General features: G+C 45.0%; 1 protein-coding gene across 1 annotated transcript; it reads left to right on the top strand.

The window, feature by feature from the left end:
* The first annotated feature begins 3,237 nt into the window (after positions 1–3,237).
* fastk (Fas-activated serine/threonine kinase) lies at positions 3,238–25,857 on the top strand. The gene is made up of 11 exons (XM_084183400.1): positions 3,238–3,785; positions 13,399–14,305; positions 16,024–16,339; positions 18,223–18,410; positions 18,539–18,687; positions 19,444–19,660; positions 20,523–20,682; positions 20,847–20,938; positions 22,022–22,664; positions 23,126–23,240; positions 23,954–25,857. The coding sequence occupies exons 2-11, from the start codon at positions 13,441–13,443 to the stop codon at positions 24,038–24,040; spliced, it is 2,832 nt and encodes a 943-aa protein (XP_084039526.1). The 5' UTR covers positions 3,238–3,785; positions 13,399–13,440; the 3' UTR covers positions 24,041–25,857.
* The last annotated feature ends 17 nt before the right edge of the window (positions 25,858–25,874 follow it).

Raw genomic sequence — 25,874 nt, 5'->3', positions numbered from 1 at the left:
AGGAGCTAAGTTTAATATTGATGTTTGATGAAGAGTATCTACCGACCTACAGTACCAGTCAAAAGTTTGGACATACCTACTCATTCAAGGGTTTTTCTAAATTTTTTACTATTTTCTACTTTGTAGAATAATAGTATAGACATAAAAACTATGAAATAACACATATGAAATCATGTAGTAACCAAAAAAGTGTTAAACAAATCAAAATATATTTTAGATTTTAGATTCTTCAAAGTAGCCACCCTTTGCCTTGATGCCAGCTTTCCACACTCTTGACATTCTCTCATCCAGCTTCACCTGGAATGCTTTTCCAACAGTCTTGAAGGAGTTCACACATATGCTGAGCACTTGTTGGCTGCTTTTCCTTCACTCTGCGGTCCAACTCATCCCAAATCATCTCAATTGGGTTGAGGTCGGGTGATTGTGGAGGCCAGGTCATCTGATGCAGCACTCATCACTCTCCTTCTTGGTCAAATAGCCCTTACACAAGCTGGAGGTGTGTTGGGTCATTGTCCTGTTGAAAAACAAATGATAGTCCCACTAAGCGCAAACCAGATGGGATGGTGTATCGCTGCAGAATGCTGTGATAGCCATGCTGGTTAAGTGTGCCTTGAATTCTAAATAAATCACCGACAATGTCACCAGCAAAGCACCCCCACACCATCACACCTTCTCCTCCATGCTTCACAGTGGGAACCACCGATCATCCATTCACTTACTCTGCGTCTCACAAAGACACGGCGGTTGGAATCAAAAATCTCAAATGTGGACTCATCAGACCAAAGGACAGATTTCCACCGGTCTAATGTCCATTGCTCGTGTTTCTTGGCCCAAGGTCTCTTCTTCTTATTGGTGTCCTTTAGTAGTGGTTTCTTTGCAGCAATTTGACCATGAAGGCCTGATTCACGCAGTCTCCTCTGAACAGTTGATGTTGAGATGTGTCTGTTACTTGAACAATGTGAAGCATTTATTTGGGCTGCAATTTCTGAGGTTGGTAACTCTAATGAACTTATCCTATGCAGCAGAGGTAACTCTGGGTCTTCCTTTCCTGTGGCGGTCCTCATGAGAGCCAGTTTCATCATAACGCTTGATGGTTTTTGCGACTGCACTTGAAGAAACATTCAAAGTTCTTGAAATGTTCCGTATTGACTGACCTTCATGTCTTAAAGTAATGATGGACTGTCTTTTCTCTTTGCTTATTTGAGCTGTTCTTGCCATTATATGGACTTGGTCTTTTACCAAATAGGGCTATCTTCTGTATACCACCCCTACCTTTACCTTGTCACAACACAACTGATTGGCTCAAACGCATTAAGAAGGAAAGAAATTCCACAAATTAACTTTTAACAAGGCACACCTGTTAATTGAAATGTATTCCAGGTGACTACCTCATGAAGCTGGTTGAGAGAATACCAAGAGTTTGCAAAGCTGTCATCAAGGCAAAGGGTGGCTACTTTGAAGAATCTCAAATATAAAATATATTTTGATTTGTTTAAAAAAAGATTGGTTACTACATGATTCCATATGTGTTATTTCATTGTTTTGATGTTTTTTTTTTTTTTTTTTTTAGTTTTAGTTTTTAGTTTTGATGTCTTCACTATTATTCTACAATGTAGAAAATAGTAAAAATTAAGAAAAACCCTTGAATGAGTAGGTGTGTCCAAACTTTTGACTGGTACTATATATATATATATATAACTTTTTATTTTTTTGAACCAAGCATTATTTCCTTTTTGGGATCTTTATTATCCACCCGCACAGTAGGTGGCGAAATACTGAACAAAAATATAAACGCAATTTCTAAGATTTTGCTGAGTTACAGTTCATATAAGGAAGTCAGTGAATTTAAATAAATTCATTAGGCTGTAATCTATGGATTTCACATGACTGAGCAGAGGCACAGCTATGGGTGAGCCTGGGGGGGCATAGGTCCACCCACTGGCGAGCCAGGCTCAGCCAATCAAAATGGCTTTATTACAGACAGAAATACTCCTCAGCACAACCCCTCCCCCCTCTGATGATCCTGCTGGTGAAGAGGCTGGATGTGGAGGTCCTGGGCTGGTGTGATTATACGTGGTCTGCGGTTTTGAGGCAGGTTGGACGTACTGCCAAATTCTCTAAAACGACGTTGGAGGCGGCTTATGGTAGAGAAATTAACATTAAATTATCTGGAAACAGCTCTGGTGGAAATTCCTGCATGCATGCATCCTGTCAGCATGCCAATTGCACTCTCCCTGATGGAGCGAGATGGATTTTGGCCGACATTCTGCTAATTTTCTCATTGATGAAACATTTGATCTCCATACAGTTTTCCGTTTCCAAAACTAGAATATGTAACAAACAATGTGGACTACCCTTTGCCAAAGTTTAAAAAAAAATGGCGTTGTGTAGAAGGAGTGCAAGTGCAAATAGGCGTTCCCTAACGGAAATATGCGAATAAATGGTAGAACGCGCCAATAGGATCTCACTAGCTCGTGTTTGGCTCTACCCACCTCCTTGCTTGTTCTGCCCACAATGGTTAATTTGCTCCCATTGGAAACGACAGGCCCTGGTCTCTCTTGGGTTATTTATAAAGAATCTTTGCCTCTAGTCTGCCGGAAACGCACAAGAAGAAGAAGAAGATCATCTAGCCCAGTAGGTGGCTGTGATCAGAGGAAGAGAGAGGCCCAACTCGGCGGAAAATCTGTCTCCATCCATCCATCCAGCGTTTTTCGTTGTTTTGCCAACCAAACAAGGAGTTTTTGTAAGGAGGTCAATGAGAGTGTCGAATTTGAGCAACAAAAAAATGAATTGCTTATTTTCTATGTGAGGTTTATTTAATCGAATAGAAGTATCGTAATGCTTAAGTTGTTACGAGTGTACTGATATAAGTAGGACACGTGACATCCCGGCAACTTTGAGAAAAAACACTTTATATCAGCGTTGTCTTGAGATGGCTATGGATATTAATTATATGAGGCTAGTAGCATAGCATCTCTCTCTCTCTCTCCATTGAATACAAGCGGTTGACGTCAACAACACCATCGAATATTTAAAAAAAGGTGACAATAATAATAAAAATGAGATATCCACCAATCCAAAGAAAGGATCGGCAGGAGCTAGACAGCCCACTGGGCCACTTTGTGGACAACGACTCCCATTGTTAGGACGGAGAGACATGTATCTTGTCAGTATATCCATAATCTTTGCTGTAATGAACCAACTGTTGGCAAAGCCATCAATAGAAGAAGACCAAACAGTTGCATGCTGGGAAGATGGCCGACACCAGTGCGGCTAGTGAAGAATGAGACAACGGGGAACCGAATATAGTTCTTGCGGCAAATGCCATCAATCGTTTTAAAACGATTTTGGCTGTAGGTGCGTCCAAGCTACCAGGGCAAAGAATACTTTCTGTCCGTGTGAATAAATCAAGCTCAGTCAATACACCAACCCATGTTCGCTCCTGCTGGATAGAGAGGACAGAGCGAGTCGAATTGAATCCTAGCCTATTAACGTTAGCTAGGTCAGACAGTTTGCAAACAACGGTGTCATTGCGTGGACCGTCCATGACCAATGAACTACAGTATTATTCCATGATTAACTAGTTAGCGAATTAATTTGTAAGTTAAATGGTCAACCGATATTGTTAACGTTTTATTGACGGGCCGGCTGTCACTCCTATGTTTCGCTAACTTCTTGGGAGTGTCACTGTCAGATGACCAACTGTCATTGCTCCCAGTTCGATAAAACATTGGCTTCCCCGGCACCACCCATCTGGATATTCCTCTTGCGTTGACATCAAACATGTAAGTACATTTTCATCATTGAGTGATTGTCATTGTATCAATAGTTAGCTACACTAGCTAACTAGTTACCTTATTAATCCAGTGCTTTTTATATGAAGCCATTCGACGGTTACGTAGTTAGCTAGCTGGGCCAGCTAACGCCTTGTAGCCGTCCGAGCTACTAGCTAGTATTCTTACAGCACGAGTTTGCTACCTGAAATGCCCCCGGCCCTACCAGACACTTGTTGGCAATGGCATATTTCCCTGCTAGTAGTGCTAGCTGGTAACATAACATTTCCACTGATACTAGCTAACTATTTTGAATGATTTACCCAGCGTTATTTGCAACTAACTACCGGTATACAAACAATTAACCATAAAGCCTACAACAGTTGTATTCGGCGCATGTGATAAATACAATTTGATTTTGATTTACTTAATATTTGCAGCTTGCTTATTTAGCTATCTAGCTTACGTTATGCCAGTTCAGTTTGACAGTTAGCTAGCCTAGTTAGCAGTAGCAAGATACACATACTGTAGTTAGCTAGCTAAAACATACTAGATATTAGCTAGATAGCACTACTCTGCATTATCCTATGCTTCTTAGACTTTTGCAGACGTTATGCTTGACATTTATGCTTGGATTTCTGGATAGGGTGTTTGTCTAAAGGATAGTTCAGCTAGCTAGCTAACTAACGTTAGCCAATAATGGCATTAGTTCTTTGTTGAGGAGGAAAACCGTCAAAGGTTGAGTGGGAACATTCCTTATGCTGAAGGGCAAATTGGTTAGCTACCTGTTCAAATTAACTTGATGATGACATTTGGGGATGTTGGGTATGTGAATGTGATTTCTTTTACTGACTCAATACGTGTACTCAACTAACTTTACTGCATTGTGACTGAATACTCTACTCTACTCTAGGCCTAACTAGTTATAAACTAAAGAGACTGCCCTGTCAACATGTTTTAATGGTCAGCTATAATCAGTCAGACATGACAGTGTATTTGGACGTGGGCATACTTTTTGGATTAGGCTACCTCCAAAAATATTAGGAGTACTTGCCTTGCCTATGACAGATTATAAAGCTGACAGTTTGTTTCTCGTTTGAGTGAGCACAAAGGACATAACACTGCTGAACAGCTAATAACATGGCTAACTAGACTATTTTGCATTGACCCCCCCTACTCACTGTTTATTAGCTATGCATAATCACTTTACCCCTACCTACACTACCGGTCAAACATTTTAGAACACCTACTCATTCAAGGGTTTTTCTTTATTTTTTACTATTTTCTACATTGTAGAATAATAGTGAAGACATCAAAGCTATGGAATAACACATATGGAGTCATGTAGTAACCAAAAAAGTGTTAAACAAATCTAAATATATTTTATATTTGAGATTCTTCAAATAGCCACCCTTTGCCTTGATGACAGCTTTGAACACTCTTGGCATTCTCTCAACCAGCTTCACCTGGAATGCTTTTCTAACAGTCTTGAAGGAGTTTCCACATATGCTGAGCACTTGTTGGCTGCTTTTCCTTCACTCTGCGGTCCGACTCATCCCAAACCATCTCAATTTGGTTTAGGTCTGGAGATTGTGGAGGCCAGGTCATCTGATGCAGCACTCTCCTTCTTGGTCAAATAGCCCTTACACAGCCTGGAGGTGTGTTGGGTCATTGTCCTGTTGAAAAACAAATGATAGTCCCACTAAGCCCAAACCAGATGGGATGGCGTATCGCTGCAGAATGCTGTGGTAGCCATGCTGGTTAAGTGGGCCTTGAATTCTAAATAAATCAGACAGTGTCACCAGCAAAGCACCCCCACACCATAACACCTCCTCCTCCATGCTTTACGGTGGTAAATACACATGCAGAGATCATCCGTTCACCCACAGCGCGTCTCACAAAGACACGGCTGTTGGAACCAAAAATCTCCAATTTGGACTCCAGACCAAAGGACACATTTCCACTGGTCTAATGTCCATTGCACGTGTTTCTTGGCCCAAGCAAGTCTCTTCTTCTTATTGGTGTCCGTTAGTAGTTGTTTCTTTGCAGCAATTCGACCATGAAGGCCTGATTCACGCAGTTTCCTCTGAACTGTTGATGTTGAGATGTCTGTTACTTGAACTCTGTGAAGCATTTATTTGGGCTGCAATTTCTGAGGCTGGTAACTCTAATGAACGTATCCTCTGCAGCAGAGGTAACTCTGGGTCTTCCTTTCCTGTGGCGGTCCTCATGAGAGCCAGTTTCATCATAGCGCTTGATGGTTTTTGCGACTGCTCTTGAAGAAACTTTCAAAGTTCTTGACATTTTCCGTATTGACTGACCTTCATGTCTTAAAGTAATGAGGGACTGTCGTTTTCTTTGCTTATTTGAGTTGTTCTTGCCATAATATGGACTTGGTCTTTTACCAAACAGGGCTATCTTCTGTATACCCCCCTACCTTGCCACAACACAACTGATTGTCTCAAATGCGTTAAGAAGGAAAGAAATTCCACAAATTAACTTTTTTAACAAGGCACACCTGTTAATTGAAATGCATTCCAGGTGACTACCTCATGAAGCTGGTTGAGAGAATTCCAAGAGTGTGCAAAGCTGTCATCAAGGCAATGGGTGGTTATTTGAAGAATCTCAAATATAAAATATATTTTGATTTAACACTTTTTTGGTTACTACATGATTCCATATGTGTTATTTCATAGTTTTGATGTCTTCACTATTATTCTACAATGTATAAATAAAGAAAAACCCTTGAATGAGTAGGTGTGTCCAAACTTTTGACCGGTAGTGTACATGTACATATTACCTGGACTAACCTGTACCCCCTCCCATTGACTCAGTACCGGTACCCCCTGTATATAGGCTCGTTATTGTTATTTTATTGTTGCTCTTATTTATTTTAAAACTTTTTATTTATTTTCTTAACTCTTATTTTTCTTAACTGCATTGTTGGTTAAGGGCTTGTAAGTAAAAATTTCACGGTAAGGTCTACACCTGTTGTATTCGGCACATGTGACAAATAAAACTTTTTGATTTGATTTGTGCGTACGTTTTTCTTGATTGTAGCCTACATCTTCACGTTACAAACATTCTTTAACAAACATGCATTGTAGCATAGTTGGCGTGGTGGTTACACCAATCAGGTGTATGCTAACCTATTTCCAGAACAGTTCTTGAGAGAGGTCTCCCCTCATCCCCATGTCTCTGTTTTACAAAGGGATTCGCCCAACTGCTACGAGCTGCCTGTGACCTGTTGTGAGTGCAGAGTCTGCAGACTAGTCTATGGTCGATAGAATGACAGGGTCTTTTGGTCCTCAGCCTAGTCCTGCACTGTCTGAGCTGGACCGCTTATTGTTGTGCATCCCAAATGGCACCCTATTTCCTTATGTAGTGCCCTGGTCAAAAGTAGTGCACTACTTAGAGAATAGGTTGCCATTTGGGACGCATGCCATAACTCTCCTCATTTTGTCAGTGAAGCCTCCCATATATCAGACTAAACTCAGTCTGACCTCATTATTGCAATGCTGGGGTTTGAACACATGACAGATGTTACAGGTTTTGGTCTTTTCCATTTATGTTTTGAGATTGGACCTTTTAGCACATTGGGGCGCACCGATTGGTATCACCTCGTTAGTCAGTGTGTGTTACACCTGTGCTGGCTTGTCCATCTCGTTAGTCGGAAGGTGTTTCACCTGTGCTGGCCCAGTGCTCTAGTTGTTTTGAGAGATGTGGAGTGTCAACGCCTTTAGTTGGCTCACCCTACTTGATTTCTAGAAAAATCATTTGTTTGATCTTCCCAGTTTTTGTTTTGCTCAACTTTTTTGATTTGCTTCCTGTCTCTAAATTTGATGTGTGTTTTTCTTTTGTTTGACTCTTCTTGGGCAAATTTAGTGGGTGCTCATGGTGGGTGTCTTTTCAAATCAAATTGTATTGGTCACATACACATATTTAGCAGATGTTATTGCCGGTGTAGCGAAATCTAACAATTCACAACAATACACACATCTAAAAGTAAAAGAATGGAATTAAGAAATATATAGATATTAGGATGAGCAATGTCGGAGTGGCATTGACTAAAATACGGTATATACATATGGAATGAGTAAAACAGTATGTAAACATGATTAAAGTGACCAGTGATTCCATGTCTATGTACATACGGCAGCAGCCTCTAAGGTGCAGGGTTGAGTAACCGGGTGGTAGCCGGCTAGTGATGGCTATTGAACTGTGATGGCCATGAGATAGAAGCTGCTTTTCAGTCTCTCGGTCCCAGCTTTGATGCACCTGTACGGACCTCGCCTTCTGGATGATAGCATGGTGAACAGGCAGTGGCTCGGGTGGTTGATGTCCTAGATTATATTTTTGGCCTTCTTGTGACATCGTGTGCTGGAGGCCAGGCAGTGTGCCCCCGGTGATGCGTTGGGCAGACCGCACTACCCTCTGGAGAGCCCTGCTGTTGCGGGTGGTGCAGTTGCCGTACCAGGCTATGATACAGCCCGACAGGATGCTCTCAATTGTGCATCAGTAAATGTTTGTGAGGGTCTTAGGGGCCATACCGAATTTCTTCAACCTCCTGAGGTTGAAGAGGCACTGTTGCGCCGCCTTCACCACACTGTCTGTGTGGGTGGACCATTTCAGATTGTCAGTGTACGCCGAGGAACTTAAAGCTTTTCACCTTCTTCACTGCGGTCCCGTCGATGTGGATAGGGGCGTGCTCCCTCTGCTGTCTCCTGCTGTCCATGATCAGCTCATTCGTTTTGTTGACATTGAAGGAGAGGTTATTTTCTTGGCACCACTCCGCCAGGGCCCTCACCTCCTCCCTGTAGGCTGTCTCGTCATTGTTGGTAATCAGGCCTACTACTGTTGCGTCGTCTGCAAACTTGATGATTGAGTTGGAGGCGTGCGTTGCCACGCAGTCATGGGTGAACAGGGAGTACAGGAGGGGGCTGAGCACGCACCCTTGTGGGGCCCCTGTGTTGAGGATCAGCGTAGTGGAGGTGTTGTTTCCTGCCTTCACCACCTGGGGGCGGCCCGTCAGGAAGTCCAGGACCCAGTTGCACAGGGCGGGGTTCAGACCCAGGGCCCTGAGCTTAATGATGGGCTTGGAGGGTACTATGGTGTTGAAGGCTGAGCTATAATCAATGAACAGCATTCTTACATAGGTATTCCTCTTGTCCAGATGGGATAGGGCAGTGTGCAGTGCAATGGCGATTGCATCGTCTGTGGATCTATTGGGGTGGTATTCAAATTGAAGTGGGTCTAGGGTGTCAGGTAAGGTAGAGGTGATATGATCCTTAACTAGCCTCTCAAAGCACTTCATGACAGAACTGAGTGCTACGGGGCGATAGTCATTTAGTTCAGTTACCTTTGCTTTCTTTGGTATGGGAACAATGGTGGACATCTTGAAGCAAGTGGGGACAGCAGACTGGGATAGGGAGAGATTGAATATGTCCGTAAACACTCCAGCCAGCTGCTTTGTGCATGCTCTGAGGACGTGGCTAGGGATGCTGTCTGGGCTGGCAGCCTTGCGAGGGTTACCACGCTTAAATGTCTTACTCACGTCGGCCACGGAGAACAAGTGTCCACAGTCTTTGGGAGCGGGCCGTGTCGATGGCACTGTGTTATCCTCAAAGTGCGCGAAGAAGGTGTTTGTCTGGGAGCAAGACGTCGTGTCCGCGATGTGGCTAGTTTTCCCTTTGTAATCCGTGATTGTCTGTAGACCCTGCCACATACAGACAGTTGAAGTCGGAAGTTCACATACACCTTAGCCAAATACATTTAAACTCAGTTTTTCACAATTCCTGACAGTTAATCCAAGTAAAAATTCCCTGTTTTAGGTCTGTTAGGATAACCACTTTATTTTAAGAATGTGAAATGTCAGAATAATAGTAGAGAATTATTTATTTCAGCTTTTATTTCTTTCATCACATTTACAGTGGGTCAGAAGTTTACATACACTCAATTAGTATTTGGTAGCATTGCCTTGAAATTGTTTAACTTGTGTCAAACTTTTCGGGTAGCCTTCCACAAGCTTCCCACAATAAGTTGAGTGAATTTTGGCCCATTCCTCCTGACAGAGCTGGTGTAACTGAGTCAGTTTTGTAGGTCTCCTTGCTCGCACACGCTTTTTCAGTTCTGCCCACAAATGTTCTATAGGATTGAGGTCAGGGCTTTGTGATGGCCACTCCAATACCTTGACATGGTTGTCCTTAAGCCATTTTGCCACAACTTTGGAAGTATGCTTGGGGTCATTGTCCATTTGGAAGAACCATTTGCGACCAAGCTTTAACTTCCTGACTGATGTCTTGAGATGTTGCTTCAATATATCCACATAATTTTCCTTCCTCATGATGCCATCTATTTTGTGAAGTGCACCAGTCCCTCCTGCAGCAAAGCACCCCCACAGCATGATGCTGCCACCCCCGTGCTTCACGGTTGGGATGGTGTTCTTCGGCTTGCAAGCATCCCCCTTTTTTCTCCAAACATAACAATGGTCATTATGGCCAAACAGTTCTATTTTTGTTTCATCAGACCAAAGGACATTTTTCCTAAAAGTACGATCTTTGTCCCCATGTGCAGTTGCAAACCGTAATCTGTCTTTTTTATGGGGGTTTTGGAGCAGCGGTTTTGGAGCAGTGGCTTCTTCCTTGCTGAGTGGCCTTTCAGGTTATGTCGATATAGGACTCGTTTTACTGTGGATATAGACTTTTGTACCTGTTTCCTCCAGCATCTTCACAAGGTCCTTTGCTGTTGTTCTGGGATTGATTTGCACTTTTCGTACCAAAGTATGTTCATCTCCAAGAGACAGAACGCGTCTCCTTCCTGAGCGGTATGACGGCTGCGTGGTCACATGGTGTTTATACTTGCGTACTATTGTTTGTACAGATGAACGTGGTACATTCAGGCGTTTGGAAATTGCTCCCAAGGATGAACCAGACTTGTGGAGGTCAACACATTTTTTTTCGGAGGTCTTGGCTGATTTATTTTGATTTTCCCATGATGTCAAGCAAATAGGCACAGAGTTTGAAGTTAGGCCTTGAAATACATCCACAGGTACACCTCCAGTTGACTCAAATGATGTCAATTAGCCTATCAGAAGCTTCTAAAGCCATGACATCATTTTTTGGAATTTTCCAAGCTGTTTAAAGTCACAGTCAACTTAGTGTATGTAAACTTCTGACCCACTGGAATTGTGATACAGTGAAATAATCTGTCTGTAAACAATTGTTGGAAAAATTACTTGTGTCATGCACAAAGTAGATGTCCTAACCAACTTGCCAAAACTGTAGTTTGTTAACAAGAAATTTGTGGAGTGGTTGAAAAACGAGTTTTAATGACTCCAACCTGAGTGTATGTAAACTTCCGACTTCAACTGTGTGTCTCGCGTCTGAGCCGTTGAATTGCGACTCCACTTTGTCTCTGTAATTACGTTATGCCTGTTTGATTGCCTTTATGGAGGGAATAACCACATTTGTTTTTATTAGACCAGATTGCCGTGGTTAAATGCGGTGGTTCTCGCTTTCAGTTTTACGCGAATGCTGCCATCTATCCACGATTTTTGGTTTGGGTAGGTTTTAATAGTCACAGTGGGAACAATATCCCCTATACATTTCCTGATGAACTCCGTCACCGTGTATACGTCTATGTTATTCTCAATTTGCAACCCGGAACATATCCCAGTCCGTGTGATCAAAACAATCTTGAAGCATCGATTCCGTCAGACCAGCGTTGAATATACCTTAGCATGGGTACTTCCTGTTTCAGATTCTGCCTAAAGGAAGGGAGGAGCAGAATGGACTCGTGGTCTGATTTGCTGAAGGGGGTGCGGGGGAGGGCCTTGTAGCCATCCCGGAATGGAGAGTAACAGTGGTCGAGTTTTTGAAACACGAGTACTGCAGTCAATGTGTTGCTAGAACTTTGGTAGTGTTTTCCTCAAATTTGCTTTGTTAAAATCCCCAGCTACAATAAATGTGGCCTCAGGATATGAGGTTTACAGTTTGCACAAAGTCCAGTGTAGTTCCTTGAGGGCCGTCGTGGTATCGGCTTGAGGGGGAATATACACGGCTGTGACTATAACCGAAGATAATTTTCTTGGGAGGTAATACGGTCTGCATTTGATTGTGAGGTATTCTAGGTCAGGTGAACAAAAGGACTTGAGTTTCTGTATGTTATCACAATCACACCATGAGTAGTTAATCATGAAACATACACTCTCTCTCTTCTTCCTGGAGAGTTCTTTATTCCTGTCTGCATGATTTACTGAGAACCCAGCTGGCTGTATGGACGGGGACCGTATATCCGGCGAGAGCCATGATTCCGTGAAACGGAGTATGTTACAGTCCCTGATGTCTCTCTGGAAGGAGATCCTCGCCCTGAGCTCTACTTTATTGTCCAGGGACTGAACATTAGCGAGTAAAATACTCGGAAGTGGTGGGTGGTGTGCGCGCCTCCTGAGTTGGACTAGAAGTCTACTCCAAATACCTCTTCTCCGCCGGCGGCGTCTTGGAGCTCAAAGTTCAATTGCCCTGGGGGGTACGAACAAAGGATCCAATTCAGTTCCACTTGTTGTTGCTTTCAGTGGACACTCCCATGAGTGTCTTTCAGAACCCCTCCTAAAAACCCACTTGTTTTGGTTATCAGTGACTGTTAGTTCCCCCTTCTGTTTGAGCGACATTTATTTGTTTTTCTTGCCGGGGAACATAACAAAATGGGTGTTCGTCCGTGATTTAGTTTCCCATGAATATGGTAGTCACTCTAGTCACCTACTCTGAAGCTCTGCTGTGCCCAGATATTGGAGTTTTCAAAATACACTTTTGTAGTAGAGTTTCTGTAACTGACATCCACCCGAGGGGTTATACGATTTTGTGGAATCATTTCGAAAGTTGCATGAACACACAGGCTAATACAATTAAAATAAAGCCGTGGACTTTAAGTTGAAAGCATTTGTGGAAAATGTGAGATGCTATATAAATGTACAAAGGCGAATCTGCTCGTCATTGCAAAGCATTATGACTTTAACGTGGCATCTGGCTATCCAAATGCAGTAGTCAAAGAGTTGATCGGTACCGCTTTGGTGGAGGAGAGGAAATCCTTCCGGAGGGAGAGGCTGATGAAAAGGGTCCTACGGGTAGTGGGGTGAGTCCCGTAGAGGTGCAACTGCCAAAGTTGGAGCTAAAGGCAAAGTTGGAGCAACAGAAATTAGAGCTCGAGCACAGGAAAAGACAAGATGAGCGTGCAGCCAAACACCAAGACAAGATGAGCGTGCAGCCAAACACCAAGAACGTGAACATTCGATTTAAGACATCTGGAAGAACTCCGAAACCAGTCAGGCCATCCTGCACCCTCAACCAAGTTTGATTTTGGTCGGAACAGCCGTCAATCAATGTAGCCTATTTGTGTTCATTAATGGCTCTCTTTCCTGTTTCCTGTGCTGTGTTTGAATCATTTACTTGTTGTCACTGTACAATCTTGCAATGCGGTTTTTGTACGTGTGCATGTGTACTATGTGAACCTCCCAGGGATTCTCACACCGATTCTAATCTGGAATGTGTGTTTTGTTTAGTAAATTATTTCCCTGTTCTCTCCTCTCTCCTCTTTCTGTCTCTTCCCTCCCTTCCTTCTCTCCCTGTAGGTGTAGTGTGCAGTGCCTCAGCGGTGTACTAGCCTGTGTACTATGGTGTGGCTGCCCTCCAGCCTGGGCCTCCTGAGCTACGACAGCATAATCCCCTCGCCCCTCTGCCAGCGACACGCCTGCCGCCTTAGCGTCCTCGCTCTCGCCCTCGCCGGCATGTACACTACCCGCCTGTACAGCGCAGTAGGTGGTGGGGTAGGAGGAGGAAAGCCTGGACGCCGGCCGGGCCTGGGGGTTGGAGGGCTGCCCATGCTGGAGAACCACCCCCATCATCATCATCACCACCACCCTCTCCCACCACACCAACATCCCCACCACGTGCCCCCACCACCTCCCAGCTACCCGCCCCTCTACCAGGGGCGGCCTGACCCTCACCGGGGGCCTCACTTCCACAGTCACCACTACCACCCGCACCTGGCCCCTCCTCCGCCTCCACCCCTCCCCCCGCACCCCCACTACCAGCCACACGCCCACCTGCACCACCACGCCACTGTTGGCGCAGCCGGCAACAAGAAGAAGACGTGGAACTTCATCCACGAGAAGATGAGCTATGACACCTTCTTCACCATGAAGAGGCTGATCGAGCGCTCGCGTAGAGCAGATGAAGTGCTGCGCTGGGTGACACAGAACCCAGGCAAGATCTCACACAACCACTACCCCATCGCCCTGCAGAAGATCGGCCAGCTACTACAGGCCGGGGCTGGGGCTGGAGGAGGGGGCGGAGGTGCCTCGGAGGCAGCCCTGGTTCCCTCTCCCGGAGCCGGTGGAGGAGAAAGAGTGGAGAATGAAGGCCGACAGATCCTGGAGCACCAGGACTTCCAGACGCTGTGCGACGCCATCGTGAGCGACTGTGCCAAGTTTGACAACTTCAGCATCGTCAACTGCCTGTATGCTGTGGCTGCACTAGGTGAGTCTAGGTGATCTGTGGCCGCACTAGGTGATCTGTGGCTGCACTAGGTGAGTCTAGGTGATCTGTGGCTGCACTAGGTGATCTGTGGCTGCACTACGTGATCTGTGGCCGCACTAGGTGATCTGTGGCCGCACTAGGTGATCTGTGGCTGCACTAGGTGATCTGTGGCCGCATTAGGTGAGTCTAGGTGATCTGTGGCCGCACTAGGTGAGTCTAGGTGATCTGTGGCTGCACTAGGTGATCTGTGGCTGCACTAGGTGATCTGTGGCTGCACTAGGTGAGTCTAGGTGATCTGTGGCTGCACTAGGTGATCTGTGGCTGCACTAGGTGAGTCTAGGTGATCTGTGGCTGCACTAGGTGAGTCTAGGTGATCTGTGGCCGTACTAGGTGAGTCTAGGTGATCTGTGGCCGTACTAGGTGATCTGTGGCCGTACTAGGTGAGTCTAGGTGACCTGTGGCTGCACTAGGTGAGTCTAGGTGATCTGTGGCTGCACTAGGTGATCTGTGGCCGCACTAGGTGAGTCTAGGTGATCTGTGGCCGCTCTAGGTGAGTCTAGGTGATCTGTGGCCGCACTAGGTGATCTGTGGCTGCACTAGGTGAGTCTAGGTGATCTGTGGCCGTACTAGGTGAGTCTAGGTGATCTGTGGCCGCACTAGGTGATCTGTGGCTGCACTAGGTGAGTCTAGGTGATCTGTGGCCGTACTAGGTGAGTCTAGGTGATCTGTGGCCGTACTAGGTGATCTGTGGCCGTACTAGGTGAGTCTAGGTGATCTGTGGCCACACTAGGTGATCTGTGGCCGTACTAGGTGAGTCTAGGTGATCTGTGGCCGTACTAGGTGAGTCTAGGTGATCTGTGGCTGCACTAGGTGAGTCTAGGTGATCTGTGGCCACACTAGGTGAGTCTAGGTGATCTGTGGCCGCACTAGGTGATCTGTGGCCGTACTAGGTGAGTCTAGGTGATCTGTGGCCGTACTAGGTGAGTCTAGGTGATCTGTGGCCGTACTAGGTGATCTGTGGCCGTACTAGGTGAGTCTAGGTGATCTGTGGCCACACTAGGTGATCTGTGGCCGTACTAGGTGAGTCTAGGTGATCTGTTGCCGTACTAGGTGAGTCTAGGTGATCTGTGGCTGCACTAGGTGAGTCTAGGTGATCTGTGGCCACACTAGGTGAGTCTAGGTGATCTGTGGCCGTACTAGGTGAGTCTAGGTGATCTGTGGCCGCACTAGGTGATCTGTGGCCGTACTAGGTGAGTCTAGGTGATCTGTGGCCGTACTAGGTGAGTCTAGGTGATCTGTGGCCGCACTAGGTGAGTCTAGGTGATCTGTGGCCGTACTAGGTGAGTCTAGGTGATCTGTGGCCGCACTAGGTGAGTCTAGGTGATCTGTGGCCGCACTAGGTGAGTCTAGGTAGTCGCATGGAGGCAGCTCCATTTCCCATACCATACTTTTTGGAGTGTGAAAGTTCTTTTTCATATTGCTAGTGCAGGGTCAGCAGGTGCTTTTAGTAAATTGCATTTTATATTATCTATGATACGTGAACATTGTGAAATGGCAACTACTACTTTATACGTGTATTCATTCTTATAGATATGAAAGGAATTTGTGTACACATAGCAAACCTGAAAGCACTTTTCTGGAATATTAAACTGACTATATTCCTTGAAAATAAATTAAGTAAACGAAATAAACCCTAAACCTCCCGTCTCCTCCCCCAGGCCTTCCCAGCGACTCGCGGGTGGTGCAGGTGCTGGAGGCCACGTCTCAGTCACGACTGGGCCAGTTTAACCAGAAGGACGTGTCCATGGTGTTCAGCTCCAGCATGAAGCTGCACCCCAGCAGCCAGCACCCGCTCACCGAGGCCTGCCTGGCGGGCTTGGAGAAGAACCTGGAGCGGGAGCGCCACCCGCAGACCCTCTTCCTGCTACTCTCCTACTATCGCCTCAAGTGGCGCTTGCTGCAACCCAGCGACACCGCGACGGTTGAGAACGTGGCCAACATACCACCCAACCCGGAACAGCTCCTGGCCAACAGGTAGGGTTGGTATGATGGTTGATTACCCATTTTATGGTGAAATAGACAAATGTTTACATGTTATATTGGGTTCTCTTGTTTGTAAGAGGTCCATTCATAATTTGTGGCTAGCCATCCAAGTAGAGGCAATGCGAGTTATGCAGTACAACTGGGTCACTCTCGATAGTCATAAATGTAGACAATGTTTTCATAAAGACACGTTTTTATTGGACATGAGGTACTACCTCCATTTTAAAACCTTTTCTCCCATGTTTATGTACTGAACACAATCTAGGTCTAGCGTAATCAGTTCCTGAGTGTAATTTCAATGTCAGTTATTGTGATAAAAGCAGTTATGGCGAAACTTAGTACACTGAACAAAAATATAAATGCAACAATTTCAAAGATTTTAGTGAGTTACAGTTCATACAAGTAAAACAGTCAATTGAAAAACATTTATTAGACCCTAATCTATGGATTTCACATGACTGGGAATACAGATATGCATCTGTTGGTCACAGATACCTTTAAAAAAAAAAAAAAAAAAGTAGGGGCGTGGATCAGAAAGCCAGTCAGTATCTGGTGTGACCACCATTTGGCTCATCCTTCGCATAGAGTTGATCAGGCTGTTGATTGTGGCCTGTGGAATGTTGTCCCACTCCTCTTCAATGGCTGTGCGAAGTTGCTGGATATTGGCGGGAACTGGAACACGCTGTCGTACACGTCGATCCAGAGCATCCCAAACATGCTCAATGGGTGACGTCTGGTGAGTATCCAGGCCATGGAGGAACTGGGACATTTTCAGCTTCCAGGAATTGGGGACAGATCCTTGCGACATGGGGCTGTGCGTTATCATGAGGTGATGGCGGCGGATGAATGGCACGACTATGGGCCTCAGGATCGCAAGATATCTGTGCATTCAAATTGCCATCGATAAAATGTAATTGTGTTCGTTGTCCGTAGCTTATGCCTGCCTATACCATAACCCCACTGCCACCGTGGGGCACTCTGTTCACAACGTTGACATCACCAAACCGCTCGCCCACACGTCTGCCCGGTACAGTTTAAACCGGGATTCATCCGTGAAGAGCACACTTCTCCAGCGTGCCAGTGGCCATCGAAGGTGAGCATTTGCCCGCTGAAGTCTGTTACAACGCCAAACTGCAGTCAGGTCAAGGCCCTGGTGAGGACGACGAGCATGCAGATGAGCTTCCCTGAGACGATTTCTGACACTTTGAACAGAAATTCTTCAATTGTGCAAACCCAGTTTCAGACGATCCCGCAGGTGAAGCCTCATGTGGAGGTCCTGGGCTGGCATGGTTACACGTGGTCTGCGGTTGTGAGGCCAGTTGGACGTACTGCCAAATTCTCTAAAACTACGTTGGAGGTGGCTTATGGTAGAGAAATGAACATTCAATTATCTGTCAACAGCTCTGGTGGAAATTTCTGCAGTCAGTGTGCCAATTTCACGCTCCCTCAACTTGAGACATCTGTGGCATTGTGTTGTGTGACATAACTGCACATTTTAGAGTGGCCTTTTATTGTCCCCAGCACAAGGTGCACCTGTGTAATGATCATGTTGCTTCGTCAGATTCTTGATATGCCACACCTGTCAGGTGGATGGATTATCTTGGCAAAGCAGAAATGTTCACTAACAGGGACGTAAAGAAATTTGTGCAATTTTTTTTCGAGAAATAAGCTTTCTGTGCGTATGCAACATTTCTGGGATCTTTTATTTCAGCACATGAAACATGGGACCAACACTACATGTTGCATTTTATATTTTTGTTTAGTATAATTAGTATCAAGATACTTGGTAATATCGCGATAATGGCTTTTATCACGATAATTGATGTTATCATGATACCAAATTCCACCATTGTCCCCCCTCAACCTACCAACAGGAAGATCCTCCGACTGGTCAAGCACACTCTGGCTAGCGTAAGTGGCGTGCGCGACCAGGAGATGGCGCTGTTGGACGAGATGCTGGCCACATGCGTACGCGAGGCTAGCAACAAGAGCCTGGAGATAATCTTCAGCTCCCACCTCTTCTACCAGAACAGGCAGGAGAGGTTTGTGTGCAGCCTGGCTGGTGAGTTTTCCCTCTCCTCTCCTCCCTTCCCCTCCTTTCCGCCATTTCTCTGACAGCTGTTTTAATCTGTTGCTTTCTCCACCTTTCTATCATTTACCAAGATAACCTTCTGGTTTTTTTCTCAATAGAGGAGCTGCCTAAAAAAGTGGACAGCATAACCCCATACACCATGGCCCTCATTGCCAAATACATCGCCCGCCACCGGCTCAGGGAGACTCGACTCCTCGACACCATCGCTGATTTCCTGGTCAAGAAGGGAGAATACCTGGATAGCAAGGTAAGGAGGCCCACTCATCTACAAAATCTCTGTCGTACGTTTAAACAGCTGTTGAGCAACTCGGCTATACTGTATTTGTTTGTTGGCTGTATAAGTACTGAGGCTACTGAGCCTACTGTAGACCTTCATTGCAAAACGGTGTGTTTTTAATAAATTATTTGGTGACGTGAATATATTTAGTGTAGTTAATAATAAATAATAATATGCCATTTAGCAGACGCTTTTATCCAAAGCGACTTAGTCATGCGTGCATACATTTTTTTTTTGTGTATGGGTGGTCCCGGTGGATCGAACCCACTACCTTGGCGTTACAAGCGCCGTGCTCTACCAGCTGAGCTACAGAGGACCACCTAGTTTTATCTAAACTTTTTAAATGTTTCACTATTTTAATTTTTAAGGAAATTCACTGAGGAGGATGGTCCTCCCCTTCCTCCTCTGAGGAGCCTCCACTGTTACAAAGACCAGAGTGGGCACATAAGCTATATAACGCAACATTTTTTGTGACAAAACGATCAGTAGAGTTGAAAATGCGACGGAAACCCCCGGCGAAACCGCGAAAGTTATTTTTATGTGCACTATGTCATCGCGCACAGCTTTTTATCCGCAACAAGTCAATTTGGTGGAAACACATCTCCGGTGGGAAAATGCGGTTGATATGGGTTTGATAAAAGCAGTTATCGCGATACTTACTAATTCGTATTACAATGCTTGGTAATATCACGATAATGGTTTTCTCTCTTTCCCCCCCCCCCACAGGTGATCCAAAAGCTGGTGTTCCCCTTCAGCCGGATGAGCTACCGGCCGTCCAACGAGGTCCAGTTCTTCGCCAAGCTGGAGGTGGTGCTGGAGCTCAAGGCCCTGAGCTCCCCGCTGGCCACCGTCAACATCCTCATGTCCCTGTTCCAGCTGGGCCACTTCCCTGGCCTGGTGCTGCACAGGGTCTTCTCCACTGCTTTCATCAGCAACGTCACCAGTGAGTGGGGGTGGGGGGCACACACACACACACACACACACAAACACACACAGCGATCAAGCAACATCAAAGAGCAGCTATGTTACATTTGTTTTCGACTGGGCCCCTTTCAGTAGAATCAATAAACCTCAAGCCAGATAAATAACTAAGGAGAATGTTTACATGTGTTCAATAATACGATTATTGTGAATATTCAGATTAAATAGAAGTTTTGATTTTAAAACATTTTACATGATGATTTCCCTAATAATCCTGTTTACATGGACACATCTGAAATCAGGCTACGTGATGGGACTTGGACAAATGCAGGGAATCGGGAAGCAAACTAAACGTTATATCACAGCAACCATATTATTTTTGGGGAAGCCTGTTTTTGATTTGAACTATTTCTAACATGCAAACTTTCACATTTTCCGAACTCACTTCACTCGCGCAAAAGACGGAGGCTCGTGCTGGGCCTGCTAGCATATGTGCCGATCAAATACGCAGCTGGAACTCCGATTTTTGTTTTGTTTTTTACAATAATTCTAAAGAATGTTCCCGAAATCTAGATGTTTTAATCAGTGTATGCTTACTTCGATTATGACCTTATGCCGATTTTAAGATAAGCAGAGTAAAGTGTTTACATGACTAATGACATACTCTGCCTACTGCCATAATCAGTTTAATATCTAATTATTAGTGTGCATGTAAACATACTCAGTGTGTGTGTGTGTGTGTGTGTGTATGTATATATATATACCACACACACCTCAACTCACTTCCATTCAGTTGCATGTGCTTCATTTTCATGTTAGGCAATTTTAGACCGTTGCTCCCGCTCATGTCTTTGTTTCTGTCGATCTTGTTCCCCCATTTGTAGACAGTCCTTACGCTCTGATCGTACGCCGCTACCTGTCTCTGTTGGACGCGGCGGTGGAGCTGGAGTATCGGGACTACACCGGTCCACGGCTCCAGGACACGCACAAGGTGCTCATGTTTGACCACGCGCTGACCGCTGACGAGGTCAACCGCAAATACAGGTACGGTGCAGTACTAGGGGTGATTGGTTGACCAACTGTATAGTTGTCATCTATTTTGAAAGTTGAATTATGTCTGCCTTCTCATTGCAAATTCCAGTGAAATTCATGAAAAGTATGTGGTTGACATGAGTTGTGTATGCGTTTATTTTTATTTTTTTCTCCAGCTATAAGGGTCTTGTTGCTGAAGCCCTCAGACAATTGGTTGGAGAGCATGGCTACAAGCAAGATGAGGTCCTGGCCCCCGGTTATTACACAGGTACATTGGATTTAACACACGCTCTGGTGTTTGTTCAAAGGCCACTCTAAGATACCACACTGTTACTAAACACAATGGGGCATCATTCTATAGTACTGGAATCTCTTTGGGGTTGTGCAATTACAGAAACTTGAGGAATATTAGGTTAAAAAAAAAATATTTAAGCAAGGGAGTCGTGCTGAGACCACGCTCTTTCGCAGATGAGCCCTGCATGAACACATCGATAAACAACAATTACACTATACATATCTATATACACATCAATTACACAATACATGAAACGCAAACACAAAACGCTAAACAATCATATGAAACACATTGTTCAGTTAAAAGGCCCTCTAACATCCTCTTGAATTGCCCTATAGGCACCAACTCCATCAGCTTTAAGGGCTTTTGGAGATCATTCCACAGGAGAGGCGTAAAAAAAACTAAAAGCTAATTTACGTAACTCGGTGGAGATTGAAGGGATCTCCGTGGTTAGCCATTCCTGAATACAGGTCTGGTGACTTTATACGTCTGAAGGTTAACAATGAGGTACGGTATGGCCGAAGTTTATGCAAGATTGCTTTACAGACCAAAAGATTGCAATACATCGATCTACGAGACTTCAAAGCGGGCCAGCCTACTTTCTGATAAAATATTCAATGGTGTGTACTCAACCTATCGTGTCCAATGGCTTCAGTACAGTGGCAGGCTGCATTCATATAGATGACATCGCCGTAGTCAACAACCAGAATGAATGTTGAATGAATGATTTCTGCTCCTCTTTTTATATATATATATATTTTTACAAAAAATTCACTAGACATTGACGGAACTTCCATCATGATTTGATGAAGCGCATCTATTTCTCAATTTGCATTACAAGCTGCCAATCAGCTACAGAGTCCGTTTTTCTAACCTTGGCCCAGGCCTGGTTTTCTCATCTTAACAAGATCTGACATTTCTATAGAGAACCAAGGATTTGTAATCATGAAGAAAAGCTTTTTGGGGATTTTTTTATTTTTTACTTCTCTTCATAATTATACGATTACTGTCAAATGTTGCAACCCTAAACCTCTGTATATTCCCATTCCTTTGTAGACTTCCTGCTGTGGATTGATGGTTCTGGCCGGGTTCTCCCTATCCGGGCAGGGGCCTCCATAGGTGTGGCCCACAAAGCCCCAGAGGGATCCGTGACCGTGACAGCCCTCGCCTCAGACTTTCAAAAGTTCTCCCCCTTCGCCCCACTAGAGGAAAGGGGGGACAAGCGACCCGTCGGGGGGGACGAGTCGGTGACCCTCCTTCCACACCACATGCAGCGTGGGGCAAACCCTGCCTCGGCCCAGAGGGCGGGCCCTAACGGCGGGGGCCCGCCTGACTACAACCTTTACTACACGCCGGCCGACTACTACTCCAGCCTGGCCAAGGATCACTCCCTGGAGAGCCAGGACAGCTCCACGCTCAGCAGCCCTCCCTCTGACAGCCTAGCCCAGCCAGTGGCCTCCGAGGTAGGGGGATCCACCACGGCTACCCCCGTTTCTCTTTTCCAGTTCTCCATTGGGAAGATCCTGGAGGACGAGGGAGGGGTGCAGGTGGGGCCGGGTAGTCATGGGCCCGACTGCGAGCTCCCTGTCTTCTATGAGGGGTTGGACGGGGACGTGGGGCCCACCTCGCCACTTCAGCTGCACCCGGCCGATCGAACCGACACCGAGAGGGTGGCGGGGGACCAGCGGCAGCTTAAGAGGTCAGTGCCGATGGGATCCCCAAATCTGTCCAGTTAGTCATTTTGTACATAGTACCCAATTTAAGAAGCGCTTGATAATGCATCATTGGTGGAGCAATGCTAGCTAGTAAATAACTTTCAGAAAATATAGTTTTGCTGGGAAGTCTGCCTCATCTTCACGGCAGATACCAGTATTTTTCTACCATCTTTCGTCACTTGTGTGATCGCGGCGTAAGTAATTTATTTCATAATGAGATCATTAGGGCGGCAGGTAGCTTAGTGGTTAAGAGCGTTGTGCCAGTAACCGAAAGGTCGCTGGTTCTAATCTCCGAGCCGACTAGGTGAAAAATCTGTCGATGTGCCCTTGAGCAAGGCACTTAACCCTAATTGCTCCTGTAAGTCGCTCTGGATAAGAGCGTCTGCTAAATGATTAATTATTATTATTATTATTCGTTAATTGCAAAATTCCTTTCTTCTTTCAGAGTGGTCATGTCGGTGAATGACAAGTGGCACTACTGTCACAACTCTGAGGTTCTGGTGGGCTCCCGGGCCATGAGGGACCGTCACCTGCTGCTCCTGGGATATGTCATCCTGCAGGTGAGCCATTACCTTCATACAACCACATTTCAACCATCTTACACCCACATTTCAACCACCTTACAAACTACATGTTAACCATCTTACAACCACATTTCAACTACATTTTAACCATCTTACGACCACGTTTCAACCATCTTACAACCATATATCAACTACATGTTAACCATCTTACAACCACATTTCAACCATCTTACAACCATATCAACTACATTTTAACCACATTTCAACCACCTTACAAACTACTTGTTAACCATCTTACAACCACATTTCAACCATCTTACAACCCACACGTTAACAATCTTACAACCATATTATCATCTTACAACCACAGGTTGGTGGCACCTTAATTGGGGAGGATGGGCTCATGGTAATGGCTGGAGTGGAATCCAGTGGAATGGTATCAAATACATAAAACACATGGTTTGATGCCATTCCATTTGCTCCGTTCCAGCCATTATTATGAGCCGTCCTCCCCTCAGCAGCCTCCACTGCTTACAACCCTCATTTCAACCATCTTGCAACCACATTTCAGTCTTCCCTTACCTCCATCACAATCATCCGATGAAGCTTTTTAATTGGTACCAGGGACAATGGTCTACTAATGGTCCACTGTGCCCAAATAAGGCAAACTAACAGTGGTATGTACTCTGTCATCTGCCCCTGGGTTTTCTCTATGCCCCTCTTCTCCCCTCTTCTCCCCTCTTCCACAGCTGCCCTATCACGAGCTGGAGAAGCTGAATGGTATAGAGGAGGTGAAGCAGTACCTCCACAAAAAGCTCCTGGAGGTCCCCTTATGACAACAAAAGACTTGAGTGTGTGTGTGTGTGTGTGTGTGTTCAAGGAATTGCGGCTGCTTGGGATAGGACAGGGGGTTGTTGGTGGGATTGGGAAAAGCGGGTGGTTTGGGGTAGAAAAACAAACCCTGGTCAAAGTCTAAAAACAGAGTTTTTGTGCAATTTGCTCTCACATTCATCAAAATGGTGGCAGGCTATTTGCAACGAGCCACAGACCCAGTTGATGACATGTCTAGTATCATGTTGCCACGCTTGCTGTCTTGTTAATGTCACTTCACAACGGTTCTTGACCATTTTGCCTATGGACTATTCCTAGTATATCACAGTAGCATGACAAAACAGTTGTGTTCATTTTAAATTTTGACCAGCGTATTTCTATAGTTTTAATCATGGTTTGGTGTGGAGGTGTGGGGTATACAATGTTTTATTATTATAATTATTATAGAGTCATACAGAGATGACGATGTTCTGGTGGTGTCGTACAGAGATGACGATGTTCTGGTGGTGTCATACAGAGATGACGATGTTCTGGTGGTGTCATACAGAGATGACAATGTTCCTTCTATTGTTTCTTTAACTCCAGTTGTAACGCATGTCGGGGACTGGTCATACAGGACCAGATATAACTGGGGGGGGGGTTTATTTAAACAAACAAATGGGGGTTCTTCATAGTGTTTTCTAATACTGGTGCACTGTATGTAGGCTAATGAACTGTAGGATGTTAACGAGGGATGAGGATTTATAAATTAAGTTAATGTGGGGAAAAATAGGTTCTATTTTAGTGAATGCTGGAACGGCTTTTCCGGTGTCCAAAACAAAGCAACGCGCGGTGGATCGTGTCCAACCTCAACTTCATGTCTTTGCTCTGTCTTCGGTGCTTCACTTTATGACGTTCAATGAATGAGTTTCCACCGTTGCATTGACAACGAAACAGGTTTTTCCAGTAGGGAATTGCTAGACACCTGGGGCCTCAAATATCAACCGTTTATACATTTCCTCACTCAATTCTGGCGTACGTGGCGATTTGTAGGATTTGCATGCGCAACAATTTACTGGGATTTATCAAACTGTCACACACATCATATACACATGATTTCATTGATCAATTAGAGCCATACTATATTTGTGTGCTTGTGAACGAACACAATTTGTAAGTCGCTCTGGATAAGAGCGTCTGCTAAATGACGAAAATGTAAATGTTACAACCCCGCCTGGAAAACGCCCTCCATTCACCTTTTACGGTAAAACAAAAACGCCCTCATTTGCTGTATGATTTGGAGATGTTGGAACTGGGCCGTGATAGTTCCTAAAAGAAAAGCGCAATGGCAAGTTTGATCACATTTCTGTAGAAGTGTGGGCAGAATGTGTTAATCTTTTGCAGTGACTTTTCAAACTTAAAACGCATGCCGCCTACAGCGAGTGCCAAACTCTGGCCACGCATTCTGCAAGATTGATTGTCTATTCGAACAATATAAAAGTAAACGCTTCAGCCCACACTTCTATGCAAAAGATGAATTGTTGTTCAGTATTTTGTTATCAATACATGATTGTGTTTCTATCTCCTGCCTTGGTGGCTCTGAGATGTACTAGGCTATGATGTGGTGCTCCTACCGCACAGCATTACTGTAGACTACCCATACTCTCAAATATGTTAAGTAGGCTACCGGCCTATTTACATTTGAGCATGCTTTGCTATTGAGGGATGGATAAATGGTAGCATAAATATTTGTTGTGCAGAAACCAGTCATGTGGAGAGATGTCCCAATATATAATTATGATTTGGGCCTATAGAATTAAAAGTAAAATAAACACATTAGGCTACATGCTGCTCTGCGAT

Source organism: Coregonus lavaretus (assembly GCF_964263955.1).
Source record: "Coregonus lavaretus genome assembly, chromosome: 19".
NCBI lineage: Eukaryota > Metazoa > Chordata > Actinopteri > Salmoniformes > Salmonidae > Coregonus > Coregonus lavaretus.
Note: the sequence above shows the minus strand (reverse complement) of the source record. Positions and strands in the feature narration are given on the sequence as shown.